The sequence below is a fragment of the Clarias gariepinus genome, chromosome 11 (assembly GCF_024256425.1).
Source record: "Clarias gariepinus isolate MV-2021 ecotype Netherlands chromosome 11, CGAR_prim_01v2, whole genome shotgun sequence".
Classification (NCBI taxonomy): Eukaryota; Metazoa; Chordata; class Actinopteri; order Siluriformes; family Clariidae; genus Clarias; species Clarias gariepinus.
The window spans coordinates 17214407-17242249 of record NC_071110.1 but is presented as its reverse complement, the minus strand read 5'-3'; the positions used below and the strand labels follow the sequence as shown (position 1 = coordinate 17242249).

Genomic DNA, 27843 nt, shown 5'->3' with positions numbered 1-27843 from the left:
AGAGAGTGCAGTTGGGAGAAAATGTCATGCCCTTATATGAGGATGTTCAGGTCTCAAAAAGGTTAAAAGCATCATAGTTGTATACACATATATGAAAATTGTCTCAATAATTCAATAACTTAATATTTATACACTTACACTACACGTCAACAGAGACCAAGAAATACAGTAGAAGTACAGAATATTAAATTGATTATTTCATTTATTGAACACAACCTTCTGTTTACTAAATAAAAAAAAAATCCAGATTTTCAATGTGCTGTCAGACATTTAGACCCCGCTGTATGTCAAGCTGGTCAGATGAATGCAATATTACACACCAGGCATACGTATATGAAATAAACTACCTGACAAAGAAAACAAATGAGTATTACATCCCAAGCAATGTAACACAGATGAACTTCTTCTTCTGTTTTTTTCACATTTCAGTTAGAAGACGATGTTTAAGTCTAGACAGTGTCTCTCTTTTCAGTTGCACATATTAAATGTAAGGTGCACAACAAGCAGCTTACGCTGCCTACTGTGTGTCTTTCAGGTGTGTGACAGCTACAATTGTCTGTTCGGTTGTTTTTCATCATTATATGAGATGTTAGTAGTGATTTTTTTTTTTTCAAAGTCTTCTGTGCTTCAATCCCTAAATAACCCCTGGGGAATCAATAAGTCTATCAGTCTATTCATCCATCCATCCATCCATCCATCCATCCATCCATGCATCTGAATATTTGTCCATCTGCTGTAAAATGTCTTTTACCTTTTTCAAATCGTGTTTTGTAGATAATACCAGGGAAATCCAAGTATGGCTTTTCTTCCAGGTTCTGTCTTTCTGCCACGTACGCATATTTCTACATATAGATCTACATAAGTTTGACATGATTGTGTCCTCCTGTTAACGCAAACATGTAATCAGCTAATCACATTGCAGCAACTAAATGCATTTAAGCATGCAGATCTGGTCATCATGATCTACTGAAGTTCAAACCCAGCCACAGAATAAGAAAGAAGGGTGATTTAAGTGACTTTGAACATGGCACGGTTGTTGGAGCCAGATGACTTTATCACACTGAGCAACTCTGATTAAAACCTGATAGCTCAAGTACATCATCATGGACTAGTAATTCTTGTCCGCTCCTTGTACCATTTTATTTTTTAGTTTCTGTAATAGAAAAAAAGGTTTACCTTTCATTACACTGTTTTGAAACAGATAAAAACCTGAAAATCACTAACAACAAATTAAAGTGATCAAGGCCCTACAAATTAGTAAATCCTAAATTACGCCTCATTAAGTTATTTTAGGTTTCAGTTCTGTGCTAAAAGTAAATCAGGTCATTCGTGAACAGGCAGAAATCAGATCACATTTACAATATGTGGCATTTAAAAAAAAAGCCTTCAACTCCACTGTTCATAAAATCAGCTTAGTGCGTAGACGCTTTGAAGAAAAAGCAATCAGTAAAGAGAAAGATTAGCAAGTTCGATTAACTTACAGGAATGTCAAAAAGCTTTTAAATCAAGACCAGATACGTTATAAAAAGCGGATCCTTCTTCTGATGAGCACATGGTTTTCTACCTTAGTGCTTATTAGCTTTCAAAGAACAAAGGACAAAAGCATCAAAGCCAGAGAAAAAGACAATCTAATGTAACAGAACTGCAGGAAATGTCCTGCGTAAATGTTTAATAACGGTGTCTAAAAAAAAAAAAAAAGAGCAGCTGTAAAAATAATTGCCTCTATGCCATAAATAACCATTGTTTAGTTCAATAAAAGCCATGTACTCGGATAAATAAAAGGCTCTTATACGCAACACTAAGAACTAAAGGAGGGTTACAAATGGTCAGTGTTACAGGGTGTTCGGTACAAGCTGCAGAATTAGTGGTGTTTAGAAAGGAAAGGGGTAGAAAGAATAAGCGCAGCGGACAGAATTAAAATGGAAATCGCTGCCAAGAAGCCATTTAACTTCCTATCCTCAAGTGGGCGTTTTAAAAATCGTCCCCCCTTGACTCTTGGAAACATTGCCAATGCTCAGAGCAAACAAAGGTCAGGGAGAATATTAAATCATTTGTCTCTTTTTCCCCAAACAGCATGCTCGGTTCACTTTCATTCCTGGAGTTTTAGAGCCCATAACCACGAGTGATTTTGATGCCTTTAAAGCTTTTGCGGCAGCCCCTGGAGCTGAGGAGAAATCTTTTGGGTGCGTAGTAGGTCTGTTTTTTTTTTTTTTTCCCCTCATAGCAAAAACTCCTTCAAACGAACACACACACACACACATACAGTACAAACACACACACACACACACACACACCAACTGTTAAGATGACAGTCTGGGCTGCTCCCTTGTGCCTACGTCTATTTAAATGAAAATATTAACCTTCTGTGCATTAAGAAACAGCTGTCAGAAGCAATTATGATTGTTTTAACTGTTCTTATAATCTCCACAGAACAATAGACGGAAAGGTCGGCGAACTCGAGGAAGCCGACGTGAGCGGCGCAGGTTAAAATGTAAGGTGTATAGAGAAAAGAGATGGATTCCAGACTCTTACAGAATGCACCCTATTGGGAAAGAAAGGGGGGGACAGACAAGAGATCAATCTTGAGCTCTGGAAGATCAGTGACACTGCTCATGGAGGGGGCAAGCAAATAACAGAGCTGCGGGCTGGCAGCCCGAGCCTGCACCAAAATCAATTGTGTTTTCAATCTTCACAAGAAGATTTGGTTTCACCGGTTGGCACGGGCGCTATGAAAACCATTTCGAGAGCTTGTTAAAGAGACTGTAGTGAAACAAACACAGTTGTGGGCTCGGCGAAACTCTGCAAGGGTGGAAAAAGCACGAGAGAGAGCGAGAGAGAGTAAGCATCACCTCAGAACTAATCCAGCAGACAGGAGGGAGAGGAGCAGGGGGGGAGGAGGTAAAGTCAGTGTTTTTCCATTCATGCTCTTTTCATCCCTCGCTAACTCCTCATTTGTTTCCCTCCTACTCTCCAGAGGGCACTGGAGAGCACAGAGTTTGTGATTGAGTATTTCCTCCAACTTAAAGATTTTCTACCTTTTGTTAGCCAGGTCCCGCTTGTGTGAAGCCACTGATGTGTGGAGAAGATTTAAGGGCTACGGGCTTTACAAACCCCCGGCTGGAAAATTACTGCTAACCTGCTCGGCGCGACTGCCAACAGAAAGACGCAGTCCGGTACACGGCTGCAGGGCTCAGAGCTCATCCGCACGCAATATCGTTCACGACTGGCAAAGAGTTTTAATTACAAAAGCAAAAAAAAAACAAAAAAAAACACCTTGATCATATATCATGTTATAGTTTTGTAAATGCCAGTAAAAATCTACATTTCACACAAGTGATAATTAAAGATTTGAAGCACAATATAATTACGAGAGGTTATATAAGCAATTACATTGCACCTTAAGTATGTTTGCACACAGTTGCCAGACACTTTTATGAGTGTTTATGTTGTCCTAGCGCTTGGCTGGATTACACTGATTCATCGCAAGGACATCTCTGGATGAACGCCAGCAGGACTCCGGCCTCTGAAGCTTTACCGTGTTTTCACTCTGTGCCTCGGCGTGTATGTGGTGACGGAGCCTCGGAGCGACACTCCAAATAGCGAATCCATAAACACCCCCATTAAATGAGCTTATCAAATGAGACTTTAAGTGCCCACTGATGCAAGAAGCCTTGCGCTAGGTGCTAACAGAGCGGAGCACGGTTTTTATTACCTGCGCCTGAGGTGAATCGAAACGTTGTTATTAAATGTTAGCGGTTCACCAGGTATGTTAAATTAACACTGAGCTATTTGAATGCTGTCATTATGGAGCGCACACACTTCATTTTTCCTTTTTTTGCTATGTTGCTCATCTCTTCACTGCACATTTTTACAGACTGTGACTGAATCGTATGACATTATAGAGACATCAGCACACAGCCCATATACAGACTAATCACCAAGTGCTTCCAATCACCAATACACACTTCCAGTCAAAAGTTTAGACACACCTTCTGATTAATTCCATAGTCTTTCATGACTTTCTATCTACATTCTAAAACCATGCTTAAGGCATTCAAAATATGCAATTTCCTTTGAACAGGTAATATTGAGATTTGTCTTTTACTTTTACCCTGAGGTGCTGTTTGTTAATCTGTGATTTTTAAGACTGGTAACTCTAAATAAACTGTAGCAGAGATAAGTTTTGTCTTGTTTTCTTGGAAAGGTCTTCATGAGAGCCAGTTTCAACATGGTGCTTGATGGGTTTTGCAAATACACCTGACAACATTGTTCTTGCAAGAACTATTCCAGAACATCTGACCTTTGTGTCTTAAAATAATTACCTAATACCATCGGTGTTATTTCATGGTTCTGAAAAAAAAGGAGCATTGTTCTAGAATGTAGAAAAATAAATCCAAACTCGTGTCAAAACCTTTGACTTTTGGTACTGAACCTGGAAGCACAGTATTTACCAGCACTGAATCTAAGAAAGCACACACACACACACACACAACAGTCTCATAGTCCTTTGTATATAATGTTTTATCTCCTTTATATGAAAAGTTTCAACGCAAAACAAGATAAATCTATTCTGGCAGTTTTGAGAAAAACAAGGTTTCATAAAAGATGGTAAAAATATTACAAACTGAGAGAATATATATATTTTGCTGATAGTTTCTGTGAGTCACCAGGGTGTTAAAAAAAAAAAAAACACACACAAATTCCAGAATATTATGTCAAAATTGTTTTGGTTATACGAGTGTGATTTTTATATTGTTCTGCAAAACTCTACCTCCCACAGTTTGGTTAAAATACATAAACCAGCCTACAGTTGAGCAAATCTATATATGCAATTTAATATCAGTAATGTTTTGATCAAGTTTGAATATGAAAATATAGAGCCAACAGTATAAGGAGGTTTCAAATAAAATGAACATTATAATAAACATTAAAACCACCTTGGATTTCTGTTCCCTTGTGCCACCGGGGCAGCTCTGGCCTCTCGGGCCGCATAGGGATGTGTTAGTGGCGGATCTTTTGGGGCTATGGGGTTGTGAGGTGGGGCCTCTGTGACTCAGTTTTGTTTGTCCAGCGCATCCTGACAGAATAAGGATCTGGAAAGTTTAGGATGACCTTGAGTTCTCTGCCTCCTGGGCCATGTGCATGACAGGGTTTAGACTGGCTTTAGTGCCCGGGGCATGGGTGAGCCTTGGGTGCCCTTGACCTGTTTACCAATGGATCTTTTACAAGCAATGTTACTTAAGTCACTTGGTGGTGGCGTTAATATTATGTATGATCAGTGTATAGAAAACAATATATAGCAAAGCATTGTGTTTTTGTTCTGAAAAAAAAAGTTGTTGCACACCAAACCTTTTTAATTACAAAAATTGTTCATGACAATTTGTTCATGAAGATCAAGACGTTCATGAGTGTTGGGGAAACTGCACTGGTAGTAGCAAAATAACACAGCATTAAGCTTCCATTTTACCCCATTTCGCTTTACTAACAGAAAAATACAATGCAACTACTTTTCAAACTTTTTAAAAGAAGAATTTTACAAATCACAATTTTTCTAAATCAAAAACTTTTGTTCTGCACATCTTTTTTATACTGTATAATTCTGGTTGCAGGGTTATTCTCTAAGTGACCTTGTCATTTAAAATCACAACATCCCTGAAAACAAAACGAGAGAGCTTATTTTCCTTGTTCCCATGAACTTGAAATCTGGATGATGCAACTTTGTGCTGAAATATTAAAATATTTCATAGGAGTGAATGTGTTCGGCTAAATTGAGTGAGACTAAAATGTAAATGTCCAATAAACTATAACACATGACTTGTGGGAAAGGAGGTTTTGAACACATTAAAGAAAAAAAAGTACTTTATTGATAACATTTTAAGTACAGTAATTAGGTAATTACAATTACAAGTTGCTATTCTGAAAAAAAAAAGAGACCAGTCTGATTGAAGAGAACACGTCATGTACTGTATAGTTCACATAAACATCCGATCACAATAATAAACTTAACTTAAGCAGCCTTCGAATTACTTGATTTAATTATTTAATGTGAGCGAGATTAATTTATGTAGTGTTATGGTAAAGCATTTACTTTATGAAATCACAAGGACAGTGGCACTGACTGGAATAATGATTACAAACACGTGATAAAAATACTGCAGTGGTAATGCGTCTGTTACTGAACACCAGTGATCAGGGTTCGATTATCAGCTTGGCTAAGAATGGAGCTTGATTTTACTCTGAGCTTTAAAAATACATGATTGATGTTGTATTTATAAAAACAATCATCTTAACCTAACACAGTTCAGTCACTTGGAACAGATGTATGTATTTCAATTAAGCAAATTGTATTAGCATTTTACCAGAGGGGGGCTATATTTTAAGTGATTTATCTAAAATATGTAAGTATCGTGTTGCTTCAGACCCTACCTACATTTAAAATGTCTGTTTACTTTACATGCATATCTGTAAGTGTAATTTGAAGGATTGTGAAAACCCTAAACTTTTAATTACTCCACAAAGTACAAAAAACCTTAGCCATGACCTGTGACTTCTTAATAATCATAATGGCCCATAATCTAACTTGTGGGAAAATGATAGTCTTATACATCTTTCCAATTCCAGTTCTATAATTGATTGTAATTTCACCTTGGCCTTCACCACTCGCATGCTAATTCTCCCTCGGATCAGTCTTCTCGCTCTAGGCCAGAGCAGAGTAAAAGTTCCCTCTGGTCCACAAGAAGCAGAAAGGACCGACTGTTGCTGGGTACTGGCTTGGAAATCACTCTCAGGCCTAATAAGACCAATGTTAAGCTACAGAAAGACAGAGAAGCCCAGAGCAAACGAAAAGGAAAACCAAGACGGACAGGAGAGGGAGCTGGAGGGAGACGGCAGTGATGAAGAGTGGTTTCAGCTTAGACAAATACTGCGCACTTTGTGTACAGACGTGGTCCAAGCTGATTACAATAAACCTGTGACTGAGTATAATCCATCTCATCTAATTAGACCCAGAATTAGAAGGCTTTGCGCAAAATCATCATGTCGCCCATGGTCATGCAGCTTCTTACTAATAACGAATAATGAATTCATAGATTTAGTATGTTGGCAGAATTAACATAAATAATACCATTATAATAAAATAAAGAGATGAGAGTACCATTAAGTGTCCAAAGAAATGTTTAGAAACTGAGTATACAGTACCTTTCAGGTTCAAACCTTATAGTGTATAAGCTTATAACTAACACACGCACAGACCCGAGGCAAAATATTCAGTGTTATCTACACTAATTATTGAATCAAAATTTTCACTGTTTTAACGATTAATAATCGAACAGGTTAAAGTTTTAGAGCTGTAAGCAGTCCTATGATAAAAATATACCTGAAACGTCTTTAAAACTTAAATGCAAGACTGAAGTAAAGAGCTAAAAATGTTATGAATTAGTGCCTGAAGTTTATATATTTAAGCAGAAAGAAACAGGACGCAACAATGACGCGGTTTCAGCTACAAACACCTACATGCAAGAATTTTTATGGATCTGTAGAGGTGTGAACTTTATGTGTCTTAGACCTCCTAGTGATTCTTAAAGAAGTGCGAGTGTATGTGTGTGCATGTGTGTGTGTGTGTGTGTGTGTGTGTGTAAGCTGTCATGGAGCAGAAAAAGGGTTCAGGAAGAGCATAGCAAGCAAAGAGACAGATTCTGTGACCTTCCTGCCCCATGCCACCTGCTGTCCTCCCAGGAAGCTCTCTCTTTGCCTGTAAAGGCACTATTAATTGGCCTACTCTCTCTCTTTCTCTCTCTCTCTCTCTCTCTCTCTCTCTCACACACACACATGAAACCCTTATCCTCATCCTAAGTATCGGCTTATCCTACACCAGTATGGCAAATCTCTGTGTAGGCGGACATGCAGCGTCATCAAGGGATTGCTACAAAGTAATAAACAGCCTTCTCATCTCTGAGAACTAATTCAAGAAACTCAGACAGCTCCATCACCCATACATCTATACACCCACCCTCACACACACACACACACACACACACCCACTGATACCCACGGATTTCAATTACCACATTTCCAACTTTTTTTTCCCCACACCAAAGGCATCCTTCTTTGCAAGATTAGTTTACTCCTAGTTTAATTGAGAGGACAGTTCATTAACCAAGACATCTTTCTCCAACTTAACAACAAACAGCAACACTAATGTGACACCCATTTACCCAGGAATCAGCCGGTCCATTCCAATAAATTACCTACTCAGTTTAGGAGACAGTGAGACACGACCCCCGATAACAGCTAAGACTGCAAATATAGCCTTGTGACCTGAGAATCAGCAAAACACAGCAAAGTTGAATAAAACTCTCTGGCCTAGACCTTGCTAGTGCGCTCAAAACTTCTCCATGAGCTAATTACAAGCGTCTATAAAACATCTGCTTAATCCAACTAACAGAGCTGATTAAAAAGACACAAGCTATAAACTGATCTTAAATTAAAAAACCCAATAACCCGCGTCTTTCTGTTGGATGAAGTTACGAGTCTGACAGCTGTATACGTGATCCCTCACATCTGGACCGACCACTTTAGCAATTAATCCTGACTTTATATAGAAAACGAGGCTCGAATCAAAGGCTAACGGATGTTCAGGGACAAAAAACTACAGTAGTTTTAAGTGCCAACTTGCAGATGAAAGTAAGAGTTTCCCGAATCAGCAAACACAGGATCTTACCTTGCCAAACTGTTCGAAATACTGCTTCACGTCTTCGACTACTGTGTTAGCTGATAATCCGCCTACAAATATTTTCTTTGTTCTTGTGACCATCTGGAAGAGAAGAGAATACAAGAGATTAAGCTCATGTGAAAGCATTTTAGTGCAGACTTCAAAAACAGACAACAACGAGAGCTGGAGGAGACGCCGGCTCTCGGAAAACGAGTTCAGAAAGAAGCGCTTCTATTGTCCTCCGCTGGGAGTAAAGCAGAGGTGGCACGCTGTGTTTGGCTGAGGGTGAAATGAGCAAAGGGACCGGCTAACGCCTAACCTTATACACTTGTTGTTGGTTTTTTCTAGTATTACATTCTGATTTAACACTTTTTTGTTGTTGTTGTACACCTGAACTGTGAATGTTACTGTTCCGAAAAGAACATCTTGTTGTGCTGAAACCAGGACACATTGAAAAGTAACCATTAAAATGCACCAGTGGAGCAGTGAAGTGGTTTGATGGACCTTCAAAGACAAGCTAATGGTGACCAAAAAAAAAAAAAGGTGTTAAACAGTATTGATTGTTCAAGGTACAGCATGGGGCGATACAAAGAAAATGCGCGGCGGCTAATGTCCTACTTACACAAGAGAAACATTCCAAGAAACACAATTAACTCTAGAGATGTATGGAGCAGGGAGCAGCGAGGTCTCCTGCAGTACGCTTAATTGTGTTGAGAGTTTGAGTATTGAGATCACATAGCTCACCTCTCACACAGGGCAATGATAACAGCTAACAAGAGAGCTTCTTAGGCAATCATTTCGAAGTTTAAGTAAACGGGCGATATCCTGCTCGCGTCCGGTCAGCAGCGGTATCTGACGTGCTGGTTATAAGCGAGGCCGCGGTGGAAACGAAAAAAGATGTTGAGAAGTATACAGCCATTTATAAACACAGCTCCAATCCATCCTACGCCGTCTTTGGGAAGTGAAACGCACGCCCTGTGTCCTCGTCTTGGCTGTCTGCCACCCCAACATCTTTCAGTGTTTTTTACTCTCATCTGCAGCCCTCCACGGCTAATCCATCTGTCTTTTCCCCTGTCGTCTTGCGGAGGCCCGGGCCGCCCGACGTGTTTGGGGGAAGAGCTGCGTTTTTAGTGCTGTCTTTATGTCCTCTGACAGCACTGGCTCGTGGCTGATGGGATTCCTCAAGCCCAGGAACAGCGCAATTACTCTGTCCATTTCTCTTCACGGTGACAAGACAACAGCAGGGCCTTTGCGCTTTCTTTCCTCCCCGGTTCTAGCGGTGCTCCCTGGGGACGAGGCTGCAGCTCTGCCATGCAAGCACGCAATCTTGCTGCTGCTGCTCGCTGCTTGCACATTTGCATTCAGACTGCTGGCCAAGATTATGAGCAGCACGATGAAAGCAAGCCAGTCGGTGCTGTAGCTTTTCGGAGATGACACGCTGACACGGAGGGATGCTTGCTGACTCACCAGGTCAGGACACCGAGCCCTGTCAGCCAGCTGCTATGGAGATCTCACGACTGAAGTTGGGGTGATGGGTACATGGCACCGATCTAACCTGACAGCATTTCCTGCTAAGCAGTTCCTTAAAGGAGCGAGTTCAAAAGAGACAGAGAGAGAGAAAGAGAGAGAGAGGAACCGGACCTTAACATACTGACATGCCCAAACAAGACAACGAGCACTCATGCATCCTTACAGCAAGTGCCACCATTCACAACCTCTTTATTTGCGCAAATTTGAAAACACTCTGCCAGCCACAAAAGTGATTAGACCTGCTGTGACTATATACATTGTAGAAAAGGGAGACCTGGTCTATGAGCCCATGAAAGGACACAGATTGACAACAAGATTTTAAAACTGCCACTATCTTGGGGCCCAAAAAAATTCAGCAAAGAACATCTATGAATATGAAAAACACGTGTGCCTGGCACTGGGCTGATATATTAGAATGGTGCTACACCAGAAGTGATAGAGAATAAGCACTGCTTAGAGATATGTATAGATTTATGCAGAGAGGCAGAGTGTGTTGCTCTCAGTTGAGTGCTGCTGACGCTGTTTCAGCCCTGTCATCTTCCCCGAGCAATGCCTGATGCGCCTCGGCATGCCTCGAAAACATTCCGTGCCTTTCCTCCTGGCAGAGTGGCAGCTGCCAGGGAGCCGTCGAGGGAGCGAGAGAGAGAGAGAGAGAGAGAGAGAAGCATTGCAGGATGCTGAAAGAGGCTGAGCAGAGTGCACACAAATTTATAGGAGAAAATGAGATCCACTGAATCAATACCAGTGTTTTTTTAATGATTCATGGGATGAGTTAAATTCAGCACAACTACTGATAAATTCGTTGTTGTTTTTTCAGACAACTGCATCATCTATCATTTACTTTCCAGCCTGCAATGCAAATGTTGTTTGCATTTTATAAGAAAAGGCCACACTTCACTTCTAGGCTTATGTACGTGAGGACTTAACATGTATTTATTAGTCTTTAAGGGCTGTAGTGCACCGGCATTGCACATACTTATCCACGTATCTGTCACATGGTGTTTTTCTTTTCTTGATCTGTCTAGTTCGAGTGAGCCTGTGTCCTCTAAACTGACAGAAGGGGGAAAATCCAGATTCTGTAGGATTCTGCTGTTTTATTTACCATTTACTTAAAGGTTAAAGTATGAGATGCTGAGATGCTTTTCTGCTCAACGCGGCTATTTAAGTTGCCGAAGCAATTTTTAACGGCTTACATCACTCGACGCGATTCTTCTTAGACCTCTTTTAATCAAATAGGCGTTTTTGTCGGGATCTGGAGAAATGTCACGCACACAATGTTTCCTTGTTTTCCACACAATTCTGTGTGACCGATCTTACAGGAGACCAGCAGTTCCTGAAAAGTTCAAGAACAGCATGTCTGATGGTCAATGTTACTCAGTTCACATTTTTTCAGATTTTCAATGTGAATATTAACTTAAGCTTTTGACCCACTGGGCTTCTGCAACATGGTTGGCTGTTTGGATCGCTGCATGAAGGAATATGAAATTTTGTTGTTGTGTAATATTGTTTAAAGAAATATGAGGCACATGTGATTAAGGTAGGGCTGCAACCAATTCCCACTGAATTGAACTGTTGATTAGTTGCTAACATGTAGACCGTTTGTTAGAGTAAAGTGAAAAATAGCATGGAGGCAACAACGTAACAACCAAAAACCAATGTGTGAGCATTTCACTCTTAACTTGGCTAAAAACCCTGTGACCTGCATTGTATTATCATAGGGCACATCAGTTGTGCTGGAGCTTTGAAACAGGAGGCACTTTATCTCTCTTTATGATGAAGTCCTGTCGTGGTGAGTCAGTTAGCAAAAAAACATCAGGCAACTAAAAATAAATGTGATATTTTAAGCACTTTTCCAAAAACTTGATTTTTCCGACCAATCGCAGGGTGTGCTCCTGACTTTCTGTCCAATTAGCGGGTGTGCTCCTGACTTTCTGTCCAATCAGCGGGTGTGCTCCTGACTTTCTGTCCAATCAGAGCGTGTGCTCCTGACTTTCTGTCCAATCAGAGCGTGTGCTCCTGACTTTATGTCCAATCAGAGCGTGTGCTCCTGACTTTCTGTCTAATCAGAGCGTGTGCTCCTGACTTTCTGTCCAATCAGAGCGTGTGCTCCTGACTTTCTGTCCAATCAGAGCGTGTGCTCCTGACTTTTTGACCAATAATAGACTGTTCTCTTTTTGCTAAATAAAAGGCAGGTCTTTTGACATTGTGTCCAAGAAGAGGCTGCACTCCTGACTTTTTCTCCAATTAAAGGCTGTTCTTCTGACTTTTTCCCAATAAAAGCCTGTTCTCTAGACTTGTGGTCCACTAAAAGCCTGTTCTCTAGACTTGTGGTCCACTAAAAGCCTGTTCTCTAGACTTGTGGTCCACTAAAAGCCTGTTCTCTAGACTTGTGGTCCACTAAAAGCCTGTTCTCTAGACTTGTGGTCCACTAAAAGCCTGTTCTCTAGACTTGTTCTCTAAAGCCTGTTCTCTAGACTTGTTCTCTAAAGCCTGTTCTCTAGACTTGTTCTCTAAAGCCTGTTCTCTAGACTTGTTCTCTAAAGCCTGTTCTCTAGACTTGTTCTCAAAAGCCTGTTCTCTAGACTTGTTCTCTAAAGCCTGTTCTCTAGACTTGTGGTCCATTAAAAGCCTGTTCTCTAGACTTGTGGTCCATTAAAAGCCTGTTCTCTAGACTTGTGGTCCACTAAAAGCCTGTTCTCTAGACTTGTTCTCTAAAGCCTGTTCTCTAGACTTGTGGTCCATTAAAAGCCTGTTCTCTAGACTTGTGGTCCACTAAAAGCCTGTTCTCTAGACTTTTTGTCCATTAAAAGCCTGTTCTCTAGACTTGTGGTCCACTAAAAGCCTGTTCTCTAGACGTTTTGTCCAATAAAAGCCTGTTCTCTTGACTTTTTGTCCAATAAAAGCCTGTTCTCTTGACTTTTCGTCCAATAAAAATTTGTTCTCTTGACTTCTTCGTCCAATAAAAATTTGTTCTCTTGACTTCTTCGTCCAATAAAAGGCTGTTTTCTTGCCTTTTTGTGTAATAAGAGGCTGTTCTTTTGACTTGTTGACCAGTCAGAGGCTATGTCAGGCACGATAATCTCATACACCTACACAGCTCATATAGTAATTATTCTATTAAACTATTCATTTCCGTGTGCTACCCAATGCACTCAGCTAACTAATGCTAGTTTCTGTATTTTTTACTTCCCTTTCTTGAGAAATTTTGGGGACGGTTGTCAGGATTATTTTTACAAGACTGCTTCACACCTTCTTCATGATTATAACATGTGCTTTTATCATTTCTGACCCACATACAACTCATTATTTCTTCTTAACTATACAAGGGGGAATAAGTTAATGATGATTGCAAACGTGACCCTGACCACAGCAAAGCAATTAGTGAAGATAAACGGGAAAAAAGGAATAAAACCCTTAGATAGATAGCCCTTAAACACCTTTCTCTTTGTGCATACTTTGGGTCATTAGTAAATCAGCAACTTCTACAGTATCCAACACCAACTCTTCCACAAACTTATTAAAGGTCTATATAATATGGCTTCTGCTCTTAAATTAATTGCTTAAATCATAAAGATTTAGATAATAATTATAGAAATATTTAAAGGAAGCTGAGTTCTAATTTTAAGAGAAAAAACATAGTAGACATCCAACATCCACATATTAGGGTCCTTCTAAGTACTTAAGGAAGCTCAGTAGGAAATATTTACACTAACTTCAAAAGGGTATGAAGTTTAATTGCAACCATCCTTAAAGCTGTCAAAGTCTGGTGCTCCAGCATCTAACCCTATGGCTGGCTTGAGGTTGAAATGACAGCTGTGACAAGTGGTAGTTAAGACAGAGGCTTTTCGTTAGAGATAAACAGGTCCTCCATGCGTCCATTTTTATTATTATACATTCCAAACACAGTCACTTGGTATAAGTGAGTAATTAGCATTTGCCTCGGGGCATTTTCTCAACTTTGCTGTATGATCAACAGCTGAAAAAAAGATAAAGATAGAAGTGGTCTCCTTATACAGATATCTGGGAGTGTTTTCTGTTCCACATTATAAACCATTGCATTCACTTTCTCGTTCATTACGCAGAAATGAAGTGAAGGAAAAAGGTAAATAAAGCCTCGGCAATAAATGGAAATCATTAAAAAAAAAATAATTTTAGCATGGAAAACAAAGTTGGCACTAAACAAATTAACAAAGCAGATAACTATATAAACAACTAGATAGAACATTTTATGTACCACTTTTATTGCCTGTTTTTTGTTCATCTATCCAAATATCTAAAACATACTGTATTTCTGCAGCGCCACCTCTCTGCTTGTGCAGCTTGTATCTAGTAAAAAAAAAAAAAAAAAAAAAAAAAATGTTGCTCACAACCCAAAATAAACATCATATCATATTTGGTTCACTTCCTGCAGCTGGATCGCTTTCAGACTGCAATTGAACAAGGCTAGAGTTCACTTGGAGACTCGGATAGTCTAGTAGCAGTTGTTTTGGTTTCCGTTATTGCTGTGTTCTCAACTGCTTTATAATCCACACTACAGGGTAAAACGCATCGAGGTCCAATTTAATTGGATGAAACACCCTTAAATCATACAATAAAAAAAATATATCCACCAACAACCACACAATTAGATTTGGCTGGGGGATGAAAAGATAAAAACAAAAAACCTTCATGTTTTTTTTATTCTTCACAACATGAAGTACAGTTGTGCCTATAAAATGTATTCTTTTCGAACCCCAAGTGGTCTAAGCACCATGCTCCACAGAGATTCCCCTGGCCAAGAGAGGATCTTTTTCGGTTTCGTGTAACAGAAGTGGAGAGGTAGATGGTACAAGTGACAGCAAAGTTTATTTATCTGAGCCACAATAAAATGAATCGAGACATATCCTGCAGCCCAAATTGAAGGAATGTGATACGAGTGACAATTTAATATTGCATCTCCTCTCCTTTGGGCACAAATAGATCTAATTAAGATCTTTCATTAGATGCGCCGCCGCCAAACCCACCCTGAAAACATGGATCCTTATCAGAGCACAGGACAATCACCGGGATGAAGACACACCAAATCAAGTTATTCGTCAGCACAGAGAGAGAAAGAGCGAGACAGAGAGAGGAAGGGGAAGGAAAGAGCAGTTTGATGGATGACAGAATGAAGGTTACTTAGAGTTTAACAAAGAACAGAAGTCCTGTTCACATCTAAACACCTGATGAGCGTCATGTAGAGTGCTGCCTCTCCATCTTCTCTCTTCAACTAAAGAGGCATGCACTGTTATATTTATGTTTACCCTGTCTCCTTGATTAACTGCATTGCGGCCTCTCAGTGCTGATTGCGGTTGACTAACATTGGTCCTCTCCCTAAAATAAGCCCATAAGCCTGAGACAAGAGATGCTCTTGTGATCTGACATGGACGCTTTTTTTTTTAATCAGAGTCCTCTCTATCCACCATTTTCCTGGCTTGATGTCCCCTGATTAGAGTGAGATAATGAGCCTCCACTCCATCCTCCTCCCTCACATCTCCCCCCCCCCAGCTCCCTCCAAGGCCTCTTCATCATCTCAAATCACACATTCAACTACTGATTGCCAGCTTCTTGTACCTTCGCTTAAATCACACACTACGGGTGACCAGGCTAAGAAAAGACGGCAGTCAGGCACAGTGACTACCACGCTGAGAAATCCGACTGTATTTTGTTTTGTCCCTTGTTTGACTGACAGCATCTACTTCACTTGCCACTTTCTATTGCGGCACTGTCTAAATTTCGCCCGCCGAGCTCCAATTTGTACACATTTTTGAAATGGGGAATGTTAATGCTGACATTCGAATGTGCTAGGCCAAACAGGCCGGCGCCTCCTCGGCTGCAGCTAACCCTGATTGACAGGCGAGGTGGCGGTCTATCCGAGAGCTCAGATTAACTGATTAGTAACAATGGCTAAACCGCTGGATTTGCATGCTATGTTGCCACCCTTCCCTTCTGCCCCCCCCCCTCTATATCAGACTTCTATCTGCGCCGTTCCTCCAAATGCGCAGCTTTATTTGATCCACTGTAATTGCGTCTTATCTATACCTGTCTCTAAGGTGTGCAAACAGGAGCTTAATCATGAGCTGCAGGTTTGCGCTTACCTCATCAGGAAATAATAACGAAATAATCAAATGCAAGAAATGTGGCGGCGTGTCTAAGGGTAGAAAACAAGCAGACGGAACAAGTCCGATGCTCATTATGTGGTGTATTTATAGAATGCTAATTTATAACTGCAATACTATTACACTGAGTACATGATTAAAGAAGAGAAGCTTAGAGTGAACGATAGGCGACGGGCCAAACAGGTCTGGAGCTACTTTATAGCATGTATAGCCAGAAGCACGGGAGACGCAGGCTGCCAGGGAACAGGTTAAAAGGACTTTTTCTTGGTCCCATGTAGAAGTAAATGAGTCTCTGGCTTCCATAATGGAAGATTCTTTAGAAGCCACTTAGCTTAGCCCCAGGCAGTTAAAACTCAAGTGTCAAGACAGGTGTCCAATTATCTCCATTCATTCTGGCTAAGGATGTAAATGTTAGCCTTTAAAAAAACATCTCATCTGTAGAATTATTCTAACATGTGACTGAGGTGGTTTAAAGATGAATTTATTAAAAAGAAAAAAACTCTTCAATAGCTCATGATACCACTAAATAGGTGATGGGTTATATCATCATGCTGTTACATGCCGGATTTGTTAGAAGGTATGGAGATGCATCTCTATTAATTCTTAGTTTATATATATACATATATATATATATATATATATATATATATATATACATATATATATATATATGTGTGTGTGTGTGTGTGTGTGTGTGTGTGTATGTGTGTGTGCAAACTCAATTGCTATAGCATTTTTATAGTAAGGACTTACACAGGTAGTTGTACAAATCATGTTTCATTAAAGAATGTTGTTGTTGGTGGTGGTGGTGGTCTTTCAGGCTGCTCCCGGCAAGGGGTCGCCACAGCGGAATACCCAGTCCGCACAACAACTTGGTACAGGTTTTACGCCGGATGCCCTTTCTGACACAACCCTGCCATTTTATCCGGCTTGGGCACTGCATCCAGGGTTTGGGCACGAACCCGGGCCTTCCCGAACACCTACCACTGAGCCACTAGTGCCCCTCATGTTTCATTAAAGAATATATGTTAAAGGAAGAATTTAGGAAGACATGCCAGAGAATTTCAATTAATTAAGCATTGCAAACAGCAGTGGTATAAAAGGAATAAACAGTAAAAAAAAAAAAGAAAAAATGGAAACTTAAATTATTCGTTCCACAGCCCCCCCAAAAATACATAAAAATAATTAATACAATATATAAAGAAAAAAAAAATTAACCTGCACTTTACCTTTAAAAAAAATAAATAAATAAATAAAAAAGTAAAAATAAATCCTGACAGATAAGCGTTTACGTTTATGCTTGCCGGCGCTGTGTGTGTGTGTGTATGCATGTATGCGTGTGAAGCTAAAGTAAGAGGTGAGAAGGAATTAGATCCTCGCCCATCTCCCTCTTCTCGTCTGCTCGACACAGTAACCCTTATTCCTCTCTTATTTGAGATTTTTTTTACCCACACACGTTAATGGAAAGGGGCACAGTGATGACAAACTGCAGGCTGATACAGAGAGAAAATGGATCTTCAACCTATCTAATGAGACTTTCTTTTGCTTTACATGCACGCACATGTGTGTTATAATAAACAGTACACGCGCGCTGTACAAACATGTATACAAACACAAAATGAAATATGTTTTACACACACACACGAAAACAGTGTTATAGTAAACAGTTCACACATGAGGTTGATTATACCGGTGAGAGACGCACACTAAGACTGAGCAGGGGAGACAATTACCATAAATTCCCCCAAAAAACCTGCAGCACAAGAGAAAGAAAAAACAGTAGGCTCAGTTGTGATCACCTGGCACTTGCCGTCAAAACAAATACCGTAATACTGTGACCTGATACTCAGTACTCGTAAACCAAGACTTGTTCGTGTGCTGAGTCAAAATTTATTAAAAATCTATGCTAGTTTTGCGGAACACTCGCAAACCGTGTTACTCGCAATCCGAGGTTTCACTATATGACCTCTGTGTGTTAAAATCACAACTAACTATTGTTTTTGTTGTTGGTATGTAATTACCTAAATCCATACGTGTTATTTTATAGTTTTGAAATCCCCAGTATTGTTGTAGAATGTAGAGAATACATCAGCTCTTCTTTTAAACAATCCGAGAATCAAAGCTATATCATATATGGTTCCTATGATACAGATAAAAGAGCCACAGGAGTGCCATAAGCTTTAAAGTTCAAACTCGTTACATTCTCTGTGCCAGTGTTTTGTGTGCAGGGGAAAAGGGGTTACAGCAAGTGGCCCAAGCCACACCCCCTTGTCTCATATACACTTGTTGATATCACAGGCAGTATACAGACTTGTATCCCTGTAATAGAATGGGCACAGGAAAAAGGGTGCGCCACTGCACCCTGACAATTGTCTCTAGTCTTCATATGATTACTTCTAACAGTAGTGGTTTCTATAAGGACACGCACATCACATAGAGTAATGCATATACTGTACAGCTCTCACTAATTCTCATGTAAAATGTCTATCATATTTACCAAAGATACTTTAGTTAATAAAAATCATTGACAGTGTAGTACAGTAGCGATCTATACCATTAGAGCTGGCTGGAAGTGCAACTGCATTCTGAATGACAAAAAACAACAAGAAACTACAACCTGATTTTTAATCCACTTACAAATGTGGCCTGAATCCAGAATTCTAGACTTCTTCTTATGTTTCATTTTTGGCATTCAGTCTGGAACACTTCTTGACAGAAATTTATTAATGAAATGTGTGAATTTCTGAATGAAAACTAGCATGAATGCAAGAGACAAGAAGAGTATCTGGATTTCCACCAAACACAGTCGTAACCATGGCAAGACTTGCTGGCTTAACTGAAAGAAACACGCTAATATTGTACTGATGTTTGCAGAATCAAACCACATCCATACCTGGTTTAAAATCAAATTTCGATCCATTATGTCACTCGCAACCTGATGTGAAAGTTCAAGTCTGTGTGACCACTTGGTATGGAACATGGATCCTGTGTGAACAACTTGTTAAGAAAAAAAGCAGAGGGGCCTCCGAGTGGCATCATCCGGGGATCGCTGGTTCGATCCCCGGGTGATGCTGTTACCTCTTACAGCCAGAGGTCTAGAGAGAGCTGATTGGCCGAGCTCTCTCAGAGGGGAGGGATAAGAGGTACTTTGTGCTCCCACATTAATCACGGCTCTAAGCCAATCAGGGGCGTCTGTGAGCTTGCTAGCACTTTCCTCGTGTGTTTCTCTGCCCCTAACGGTGCGTGAGCAAGCAGTTCGAAAAGATGCGGTCAGCTGGCGTCACACGGTTCGAAAGAAAACACGGGATAGTCTTCGGCCATCCCGACTGAATGGTAGTAGTAGCCTTAATGTGGAAAAAATCCCCACCCCCCCCCCAAAAAAAAGAAAAAAGGGCACAGAGACAATGGAAAAAATGGAGATAAAAATAAAACATTATGAGTTATTATATAAGTTGCTATACCTTATACAGTATTTTTCAGCACTATTAGCGTTAAGTAAGAAAAAAATACCGCAGTATGAAAATGGAGAAGAACAGACACTGGACAAAGGACAAAGGACAAAGTGAAATGTTTGATAGCATTTGGGGTGACCCATCAGTACAGACAATGCTAGAGGGAATGTACTAAAACACGGCGATGTGAGGATTGTAGTGCTGCATGCGAGCCTGGATGCAGATGGGTCGACAACGTGTCTGATTTGGGCTACCAGTCTGAACAGACCCAAATCCAATCTGATCATTTTCAAATAATACTGTGGACAGTCAGTCCTAATGATCAGATCTGTGAAACAAATAGGATTTGCCTGCAGTCTGAACAAGGCCTAAGTTGTTTAAGGATAGTAACAGTACTATCTACAGCATACAGTGCAAATAATTGAAGGATTAAAATTGAGAATCTATATTCATAATATCCTTTAGTAAGGATTATTTTTAATATTTGCTGCTGGTAATGATGCTGTTACTACTCTTATACAAATGAGTGAACTGTTTTTTTTTAACACAGTTAATAGAGAGCATGTCCATCATGGGATAAAATACTGCCACAACAAAAGTCAACTCACCTACAGTAAAACTACAAATCTTACTTTCTTTCCTATTTGCGGAGTGACGTTAAATCAACATGGCTACACACTGCATCAAAAATAAACAAAGTATAACTTCTGACTTTTAACAATTCGAACCTTTAAATGCTGTATTCAAGTATTACCATTGGATTAATCAACATGCAGAAAAATAATTTAAATCTTAAACAATGATGATACAGTTCACTGGCCGAAAAAGGAAATATACATCACGCATCTGAGATAGCTGTCTAGCAAATTTAGAAATTATGTAATACTGACCGGCGAATTATTGCTTAGGACTGAATTGTGTGTTAAATTAACTCGTTCATCTCTAAAATGATATTTAAAGACTTTGCTACAAAATAAATCCACGGTGTTACTGCCCATTACATTAATTAAATGATCCCAAGTAATTGAAAAAAATCCCATAGCACTAGTTAAATCCAGACTGTATTCACTCTGATGTCAACACGCATCGTACACATGTACAACACACCCAGTAACAACCCAAGTGAACATGCAAACAAATGTGCAACAACTATATTAGAAAACTCTTTGCAATGCACTAAGTCAAAAAAAATCTGACAGAAGACAAACAGTTTCATATGTGCTTATAACTTGGACACAGCCAGTTGGAGCTAAGCTACGCTAAGCCTTTATTCATAACATATACATTACTGCATAGTGAAATTATTAATTCCTTGCATTTCCTAGATTTATTATTTATTTATTTTTTGGTAGAATGGGGTCAGAGCACGGGGCCAGCTATTGTTCAGCACCTCTGGAGCAGATAGGATTAAGGGCTTGCGCAAGAGCCCAACACTGGCAACCTGGCAGAGCTGGGACTCGAACCACAAACCTTCCGATTAGTAACTTGGAGCTCTAACACACTAAGCCACCACGGCCCCTTATATGCCCTTGGATATAATAAGAACAGTCAGCATTTTTTTTTTTTTTTATTACATCACACGCTAACTGCTGACTCTTTTCTCACAATCACACCTCTCTAAACAAGGAGTGGCAACAATAGCAGCAAAAACTAAACATCCAGAGTGTTCATCTGACTTGTAAACAGTTTATGATGAAATGTGTGCTTTTTGTTTTTTCACATTTTCACAATTTGTTCCATTTTCAGAAAGGAAGATTTAGCAATTAAGAAACTTTTAATTCTTTGTTAACTTTCCAATAGAAAGATGGTGAGGTGTGACTGTAAGAGCAACACCTCGTCTGTTCCCAACAGATCTTCAGACAGCATGAAGACTTCTTTCAGAAGGACCAGGTTATCACTGTGTTAATGTTTTACCCTTCTCCTTAAACTGAACTTTAATTCTGTTATTATTGTTAAAGGGGAATTTCATATTTCATAGCTATTCATCTCTGGGACAGTCCATCCTAAGACTGACCAACAATCTGGACTCTTTCTCTTTAAAAACGAAACAGAAACATCTGATCTAGACATACTTAAAGATGGGGGTATTCTAATTTGAAACAAGGGAAATGAACAGTAGTCATAATACTGGCAGTACCTTATATAAATACTGTGCCATTGTAATGAGATATTGTAAATATAGCTACTGTGACTAGAGCCAAATCGGGCTCTAGTGATGGGTCGGAGCAACTCCAAACTCCAAGCTCCAAGCTCTTGAGGGACTTTCCGAGTCTGCAGAAGTCAGGTCCAAGAAAGGAAAAACCAGTGACAGGGTCATGGGCAGCCAAGGCTCACTGATGCATGTAAGGAGTAAAGGCTGGCCCATGAAGTCTGATTCAATCGAAGAGCTCCTGTAGCTCAAACTGCTGAAAAAGTCAATGTTGGTTCCCATAGAACCCAATATTATACCCCTATCTTACCTACACGGTTTCACGCGGTGGCTGTAAGTACGGTTTATCATAATTCACTACGAGTTTTGGCACTGTGATTATTTTCCATCTTTCCGCGCGTCGGTCCTAGCATAGTCAAACCGCATAGGTGAGATAGGGGTATTAGGCAGGTGGTCACAATGTTATGGCTGACTGGTGTAAATTCAACCATAGTGTCCTGGTGTCGGGTGATTGATAGGTGCTGTGCCAGTCAACCATCAACTGTTAGATCTTTATTGTGGTCTATTGTGACCCTAGAGTATAAAACAGCAACACAATTATAACACAGACATAAACCACTGAATGAATGTCAAGCGTCACACATGAATAGGCTTTTAGTGTGCTGTGTATAAAAAGAGTCCGTCTTTATTATTCAGATGCTGAACCCAATCATGACACCATGCTTTATGTGACCAAAATAAAAGAAATAATTATCCTGAAGACTATTCTCACCAAAAAGGCAGTTCTTATAAGCTTCATACACTCATACACCTAGAATAAAAATGTCGCCTATGGGGCTAAACTAGTAACACAGCGCTACAGGTTTTATCTATAACTTGCACGTCTGCCCAGAAAGGGAGCACTACAATAACAAATTGAAGGTGTGCTTTCACACGAGCTCACATAGCCTGTCTTCTCCATATCACACCACCCAATGCCAATATTCACACCTGACAAACTGTAGCAATACCTCCTCCATGGCTTTATCTTAATGATCTGATGTACTGTACACTTCAAGCCAGAGTCGATAGATTATTGTATAGCTATGAAGATGGATGACAGCTGCTCATAGTTCCTTATAGGGCCCAGGAGATGGCTAGTCTGATACACCTCCTGCTTTCCATCCAGTGGACACACGCTGCATCTCAATGAGCACTCAGCCTTGATAAACAGTCTGCAGAAAGGAAAAATATTTCTACATTAAAAAAAAAAACCAATGAGGAAAAAAAATGAGAACCTGCTCCTCAAAGCTATTCTAAAAAATTAATATGCTAATTAAGCGCTTGCTCGAGGCGAAATCTTGCAAACTTTAGCAGGGGAGTTATAAGCACTTAACAAATTACTTACACCATTATGCTGGAAGCCGTATACATTTTTAAAGTGACAATATTTTCCTGCTCGCCTTTCATTCTTTACGACAGTGCCTGCTATTTCTAAGCAATATCCTCCCCTGTTGCCATTTAAGAGCTAAAATGGATATCAGACCTCGATGGTCTTCTCTGAAATATTGGACGCGGATCGAGCCGAGGAATTTATCAGCTTGCGCCATCATTCAGGAGCCGACCGCTCTCCTCCGGTGGAGCTCGCTGTTGTGAAATACCTAAACTAATGCCGAAATTATCTCCAGCAGGCGAACGCACAGTGATCTTCAGCCTACCTAATCTGCTCAAGAATAAGAACAGCCAAATGCATCAGCATCCATCTTACAGACTCGCGCTCCGTCAGTTTAAAATGAGTTCGGAAATCACCACACGCGTTCGATTTGCTCTACGCTACGCTACGGATTGAGTGTGTTTGTCTGAGCAAGATGTCTAGGCAAATGCCACGTGAATAGTCTGAAGCTATAGCTAAGCTTCGGGCTGAGGTTCTGTATGCCTCTTTTATTAACGCAGACTGTTAATGAGCTTCATTCTCCACATCGGTATCCAGTATTAACACTGCACTTGAAAGGTCACTAAGCAGATGGATCAGAACATGCTGATTTCTGAGCTCATGAAATTTTCTTTTCCTTATTGCTCACTTTTTCTATCTCGCAAAATGTCCATCAAACACAATAGCTTGTAGCAAATACAAAACTAAACGCAAACTCACAGAAACAAAAAGGGTGTCCATTCAAGCTCGCAGTAAACACCATGTAGCGTTATCTTTCCTCCCGCCATCTTCCCAGGTTCCCTCTAAACAAGGTCAGCCTACCCCGCAGCATCACCAAGATTCCCCTAGCCAGAGTATAACGTGGAACCAAACACCTAATCTGGATTTTTGTTTTTTTTTTGCTTTTCGTGGTATATTTGTGTCAACAACGCTATCCCTGACTCCACATAGGTGAGACTCACTTTGTCGGACTTGTAAACAAACCCGACTTACAGACATACTCCCGGAACGGAGCATGAGCATTAACTCATTCTTAAGTCGGGGACTTACTGTATTGTTTCCCAATAAAAGTGTGCGTGTGCAAAGCATGTGTGTTTATGTAAGACTGCCTGTGGTTAATTAGGGTCCAGCTAGCCGGCGGAAGTCATGAGCTGAAAGGGGAATGGCGTGACTGTCAGGTCTGCTCCAGTCAGCACACAGAGCAGTCCACTGTCCCACGCTGCAGCTGCCCACATACATTACTCAACACTCTCAAGACTCACACACAACTACAGTACATTATGGGATGCCACACATGAGCCCAGGCCACACAGCTCAGTAATAAGACATATATATATATATATATATATATATATATATATATATATATATATATATATATATATATATATATATATGTATATATTATTTTTTTTTTTTTTTTCCCCTTCGCATTGCTCTTGGCATAGATGACTATCTAGAGTGCCATCTAGAGGATGGTGGCATTTTACACTAGTTTTTTCCCCTCCTGAAAATGCAATGTTTCAATCCAGTTCGTTCAATGCCTCTGGTTTTTGTTGTGTCTCCAAAATCTACTGACTCAGACCCATGTTTGGAAGACGAAGATTGGTTTATAATCAAATCCATGCAAGTAATCAGGTTTTACTTTCTAATTTCTTGTTAATATGACCATTAGGCCCTTTGTACATATAGGGATGGTTTTAAAAGTTACGTTTAAGGTCAATTTTAATGAAGCTTTTTAAAAACGCCCTTCGAGGTACAGTAGACAAATTTAGGGGTTATAGATCAAGCCGCTTTGGGGTTACGCCAAATCAAGTTTTGGGGCTAGGTTTAAAATAGTCTGTAGCCACTAAGTTTAAACAACAAATAACATCTAAAATCTTATTATAAGGGGCGTTTCGGTCAAACCAGGACTTTTGATTGTGCAGAATAACAAAACATAGTTATGTTATTCTGTTATTAAAGTTAAGTTATGAGAGTAAACACTAATGCACTTTTTCCAGTGTTTCACGAATGCTTGGACAGATAGGTAGAAAGTTTTTTTCAGGTTTTGGAGGCATGATCAGACTCTGGACTTCAAGGAACTCGTTAAATGGCCAAAACAAGTGGAAATGGCATGAAGCAAGACATAATCAAACAAAGAATACTGAACCATTTCTGCTATATGATTAAGATATGATTAAGGCTAAGAAGAAGAAAAAACATGAACATGCATCCCTTTGAATGTTCAAACTTATTAAATTTAGTTTTAGAAGTTGTGTAATTGTTGAAAAGTAGTTGAAATTTGATTTTTTTTTTAAATTATTGAGACTTTTTTTATTCAAACTTACTGACCTGGCATGTTTTTTTGCTTTTTACTGGAATTTTTATCTTTTTTTATTGTTAAAATCAGGTAGTTTTGTGACTAATGTATATGCCTCAAGTTTTTTAAAAACATAGTATGTAAAAAAAAACACGATTTTAGACATTGCCATGACCTTAAACCTAATTGGATCAATTCCAAAATCAAATTAGTTTCTCTGCTTATACAGAACCGGTCAAAAGTCTGGACACACCGTCTAATTTAATGTTTTTTTTCTGTTTAGTGATTTATTTTCTACATTCTAGAACAATACTGGAAATTTCATAACTATAAAAAAAAAAAACATATGGCATTACATAATTAAATAAAAAAAAACAGTTATTTTAAGACACAGAGGTCAACTGTTCTGGAAAATTACTTGCAAGAACAGTACTGTCGAGTGCATTTGCAAAACCCATCAAGCACCATGATGAAACTGTCTCTCATGAAGACCATGTCAGGGAAGCAGGACCAAAATTTACCTCTGCTGCAGAGTAAAAAGTTCATTTAAGAGTTACCAGCCTCAAAAAGCACCAATTAACAAACAGCACAATACATCAACAATACATCTCAATATCAACTGTTTAAAGTTGAGAAGGTTTAAATGCATATTTTGGATGTTTTCAGCAATGTTTTATATTGTCGATAGAAAAATAAAAATCAGGAAAGATCATAGATTTCGAAAGTGTGTCCAAGCTTTTGTCTTGTAGTGTTAGAATAATTACATAAGAAAACTTAGTGCTGAAGTCATGACGTACACCCCAAGAGCTCTTTGAATAACAGTGTTGTACATACATAGAACCTTTTACAATATTCCTTCAGAGGGAGCTAAAAGGGTTATATTTTTTAAATCTTTTGTTCTAACAGTTCTCATGTGTTTTATACAAAGCAAGACTTGTCATAAAAGGGTTGCTCGTCAGTCCTTATTTCAGGTTCTAACCCCCTAAAGGGATTCTACTTATATGTGGGTGAATAAAAATCTTTTAAGGCAAAAGAATAAACTAAAGAACTCTGGATTTAAATTTTTTTAAAGATCATCATCTATCTCAGGTTGCTTTCTGATTACAAGATGAGACATAGCACTAGCGCTAGGTGTTATCGACACTGGAGCATCACTGGTAAATGCAGGAGTAGGTTGAATGGGTGAAGCTTTTGTCGGGAGAACTACCACTCCTCATGAATAAGGAGATGAGACAGCTTTTTTTATTTATTGATGTGGCACCCTCATAAATAATCCACTAACATTACCAAAGCACACTTTAAGTACAAAACATTAATCTGAAGCTCCTTTCAATCTACACAAAAAAAAAAAAAAAAAAAACCTCTTCCAAACTTCTGTCTCTACGGCTTGTCAAAATCTTAAGACGCGACTCAAATCCTCACCGTAGGACAAGCTATGCTGTCCAACACAAGAGCTACCACGGCTCTGGGCTTGTTCTGAGTACTGCTGAGGTCTGCTGTACTAGCTGAGCTTCTGATGCTGGAATACTCTCAGTGTTCCTCTTGTCTCTTTAAAGCCACTGCCTTACTTACTCTTTAACTATTTATAAAGACAATGGAAAAATGTTATTTTTATCTATTCTCAAATGCTAGTGAAAAATGGGAGACGTTCTGTACTCTTTTATATTCGTTTTGGGGGATCAGCATGAAAAGAACAGATGTAGATTGTGAAAGACTGCATTTTATTTTATTTTTTTCCCATTACATGTGTTAAGCTGTCATTAACAAGATTTGAATAGGAGTGATTGTGCCAGGGTAACTATGTCGGATTGAACTGATTGATTAAATAGATTGAACTCTGATGCCACTTCCATAGAATCCCTGCTGATGCGTCAGTCTTAACCAAGTGTATACGAGACACGACACACGAGCTAGAAGGCTGTCAAAAGGGAAGGAAAAAATTACTCAGAGCTTTTGAGCCTTTGGATTGCACCGGTGACTAATAATGTAAGATTAAAGGATGAGGAACACAAACTCTTCAGTATAGATGTAGTCACTGGTAAAAGCGTATGGACATATCTCATCTCTAAGCCTCGTCTCTGCTGGGGGACTTATCCGAGATGCCAGAAAGAAGATGGCAAAGTTAGTTCTGTTTGAAGGGGTAGTGGAATAA

The 27843-nt window shown here is 39.5% G+C and overlaps 1 protein-coding gene across 8 annotated transcripts in view; it reads right to left on the bottom strand.

The window, feature by feature from the left end:
• msi2b (musashi RNA-binding protein 2b) overlaps nucleotides 1-27843 on the bottom strand; it is a 260386-nt gene that overhangs the window by 186408 nt on the left and 46135 nt on the right. For all 8 annotated transcript variants that reach the window (XM_053507328.1, XM_053507327.1, XM_053507329.1 and 5 more), the window contains exon 6: nucleotides 8720-8812. In XM_053507328.1, the coding sequence (XP_053363303.1) occupies nucleotides 8720-8812 (93 nt within the window). The remainder of the gene's footprint in view (nucleotides 1-8719; nucleotides 8813-27843) is intronic.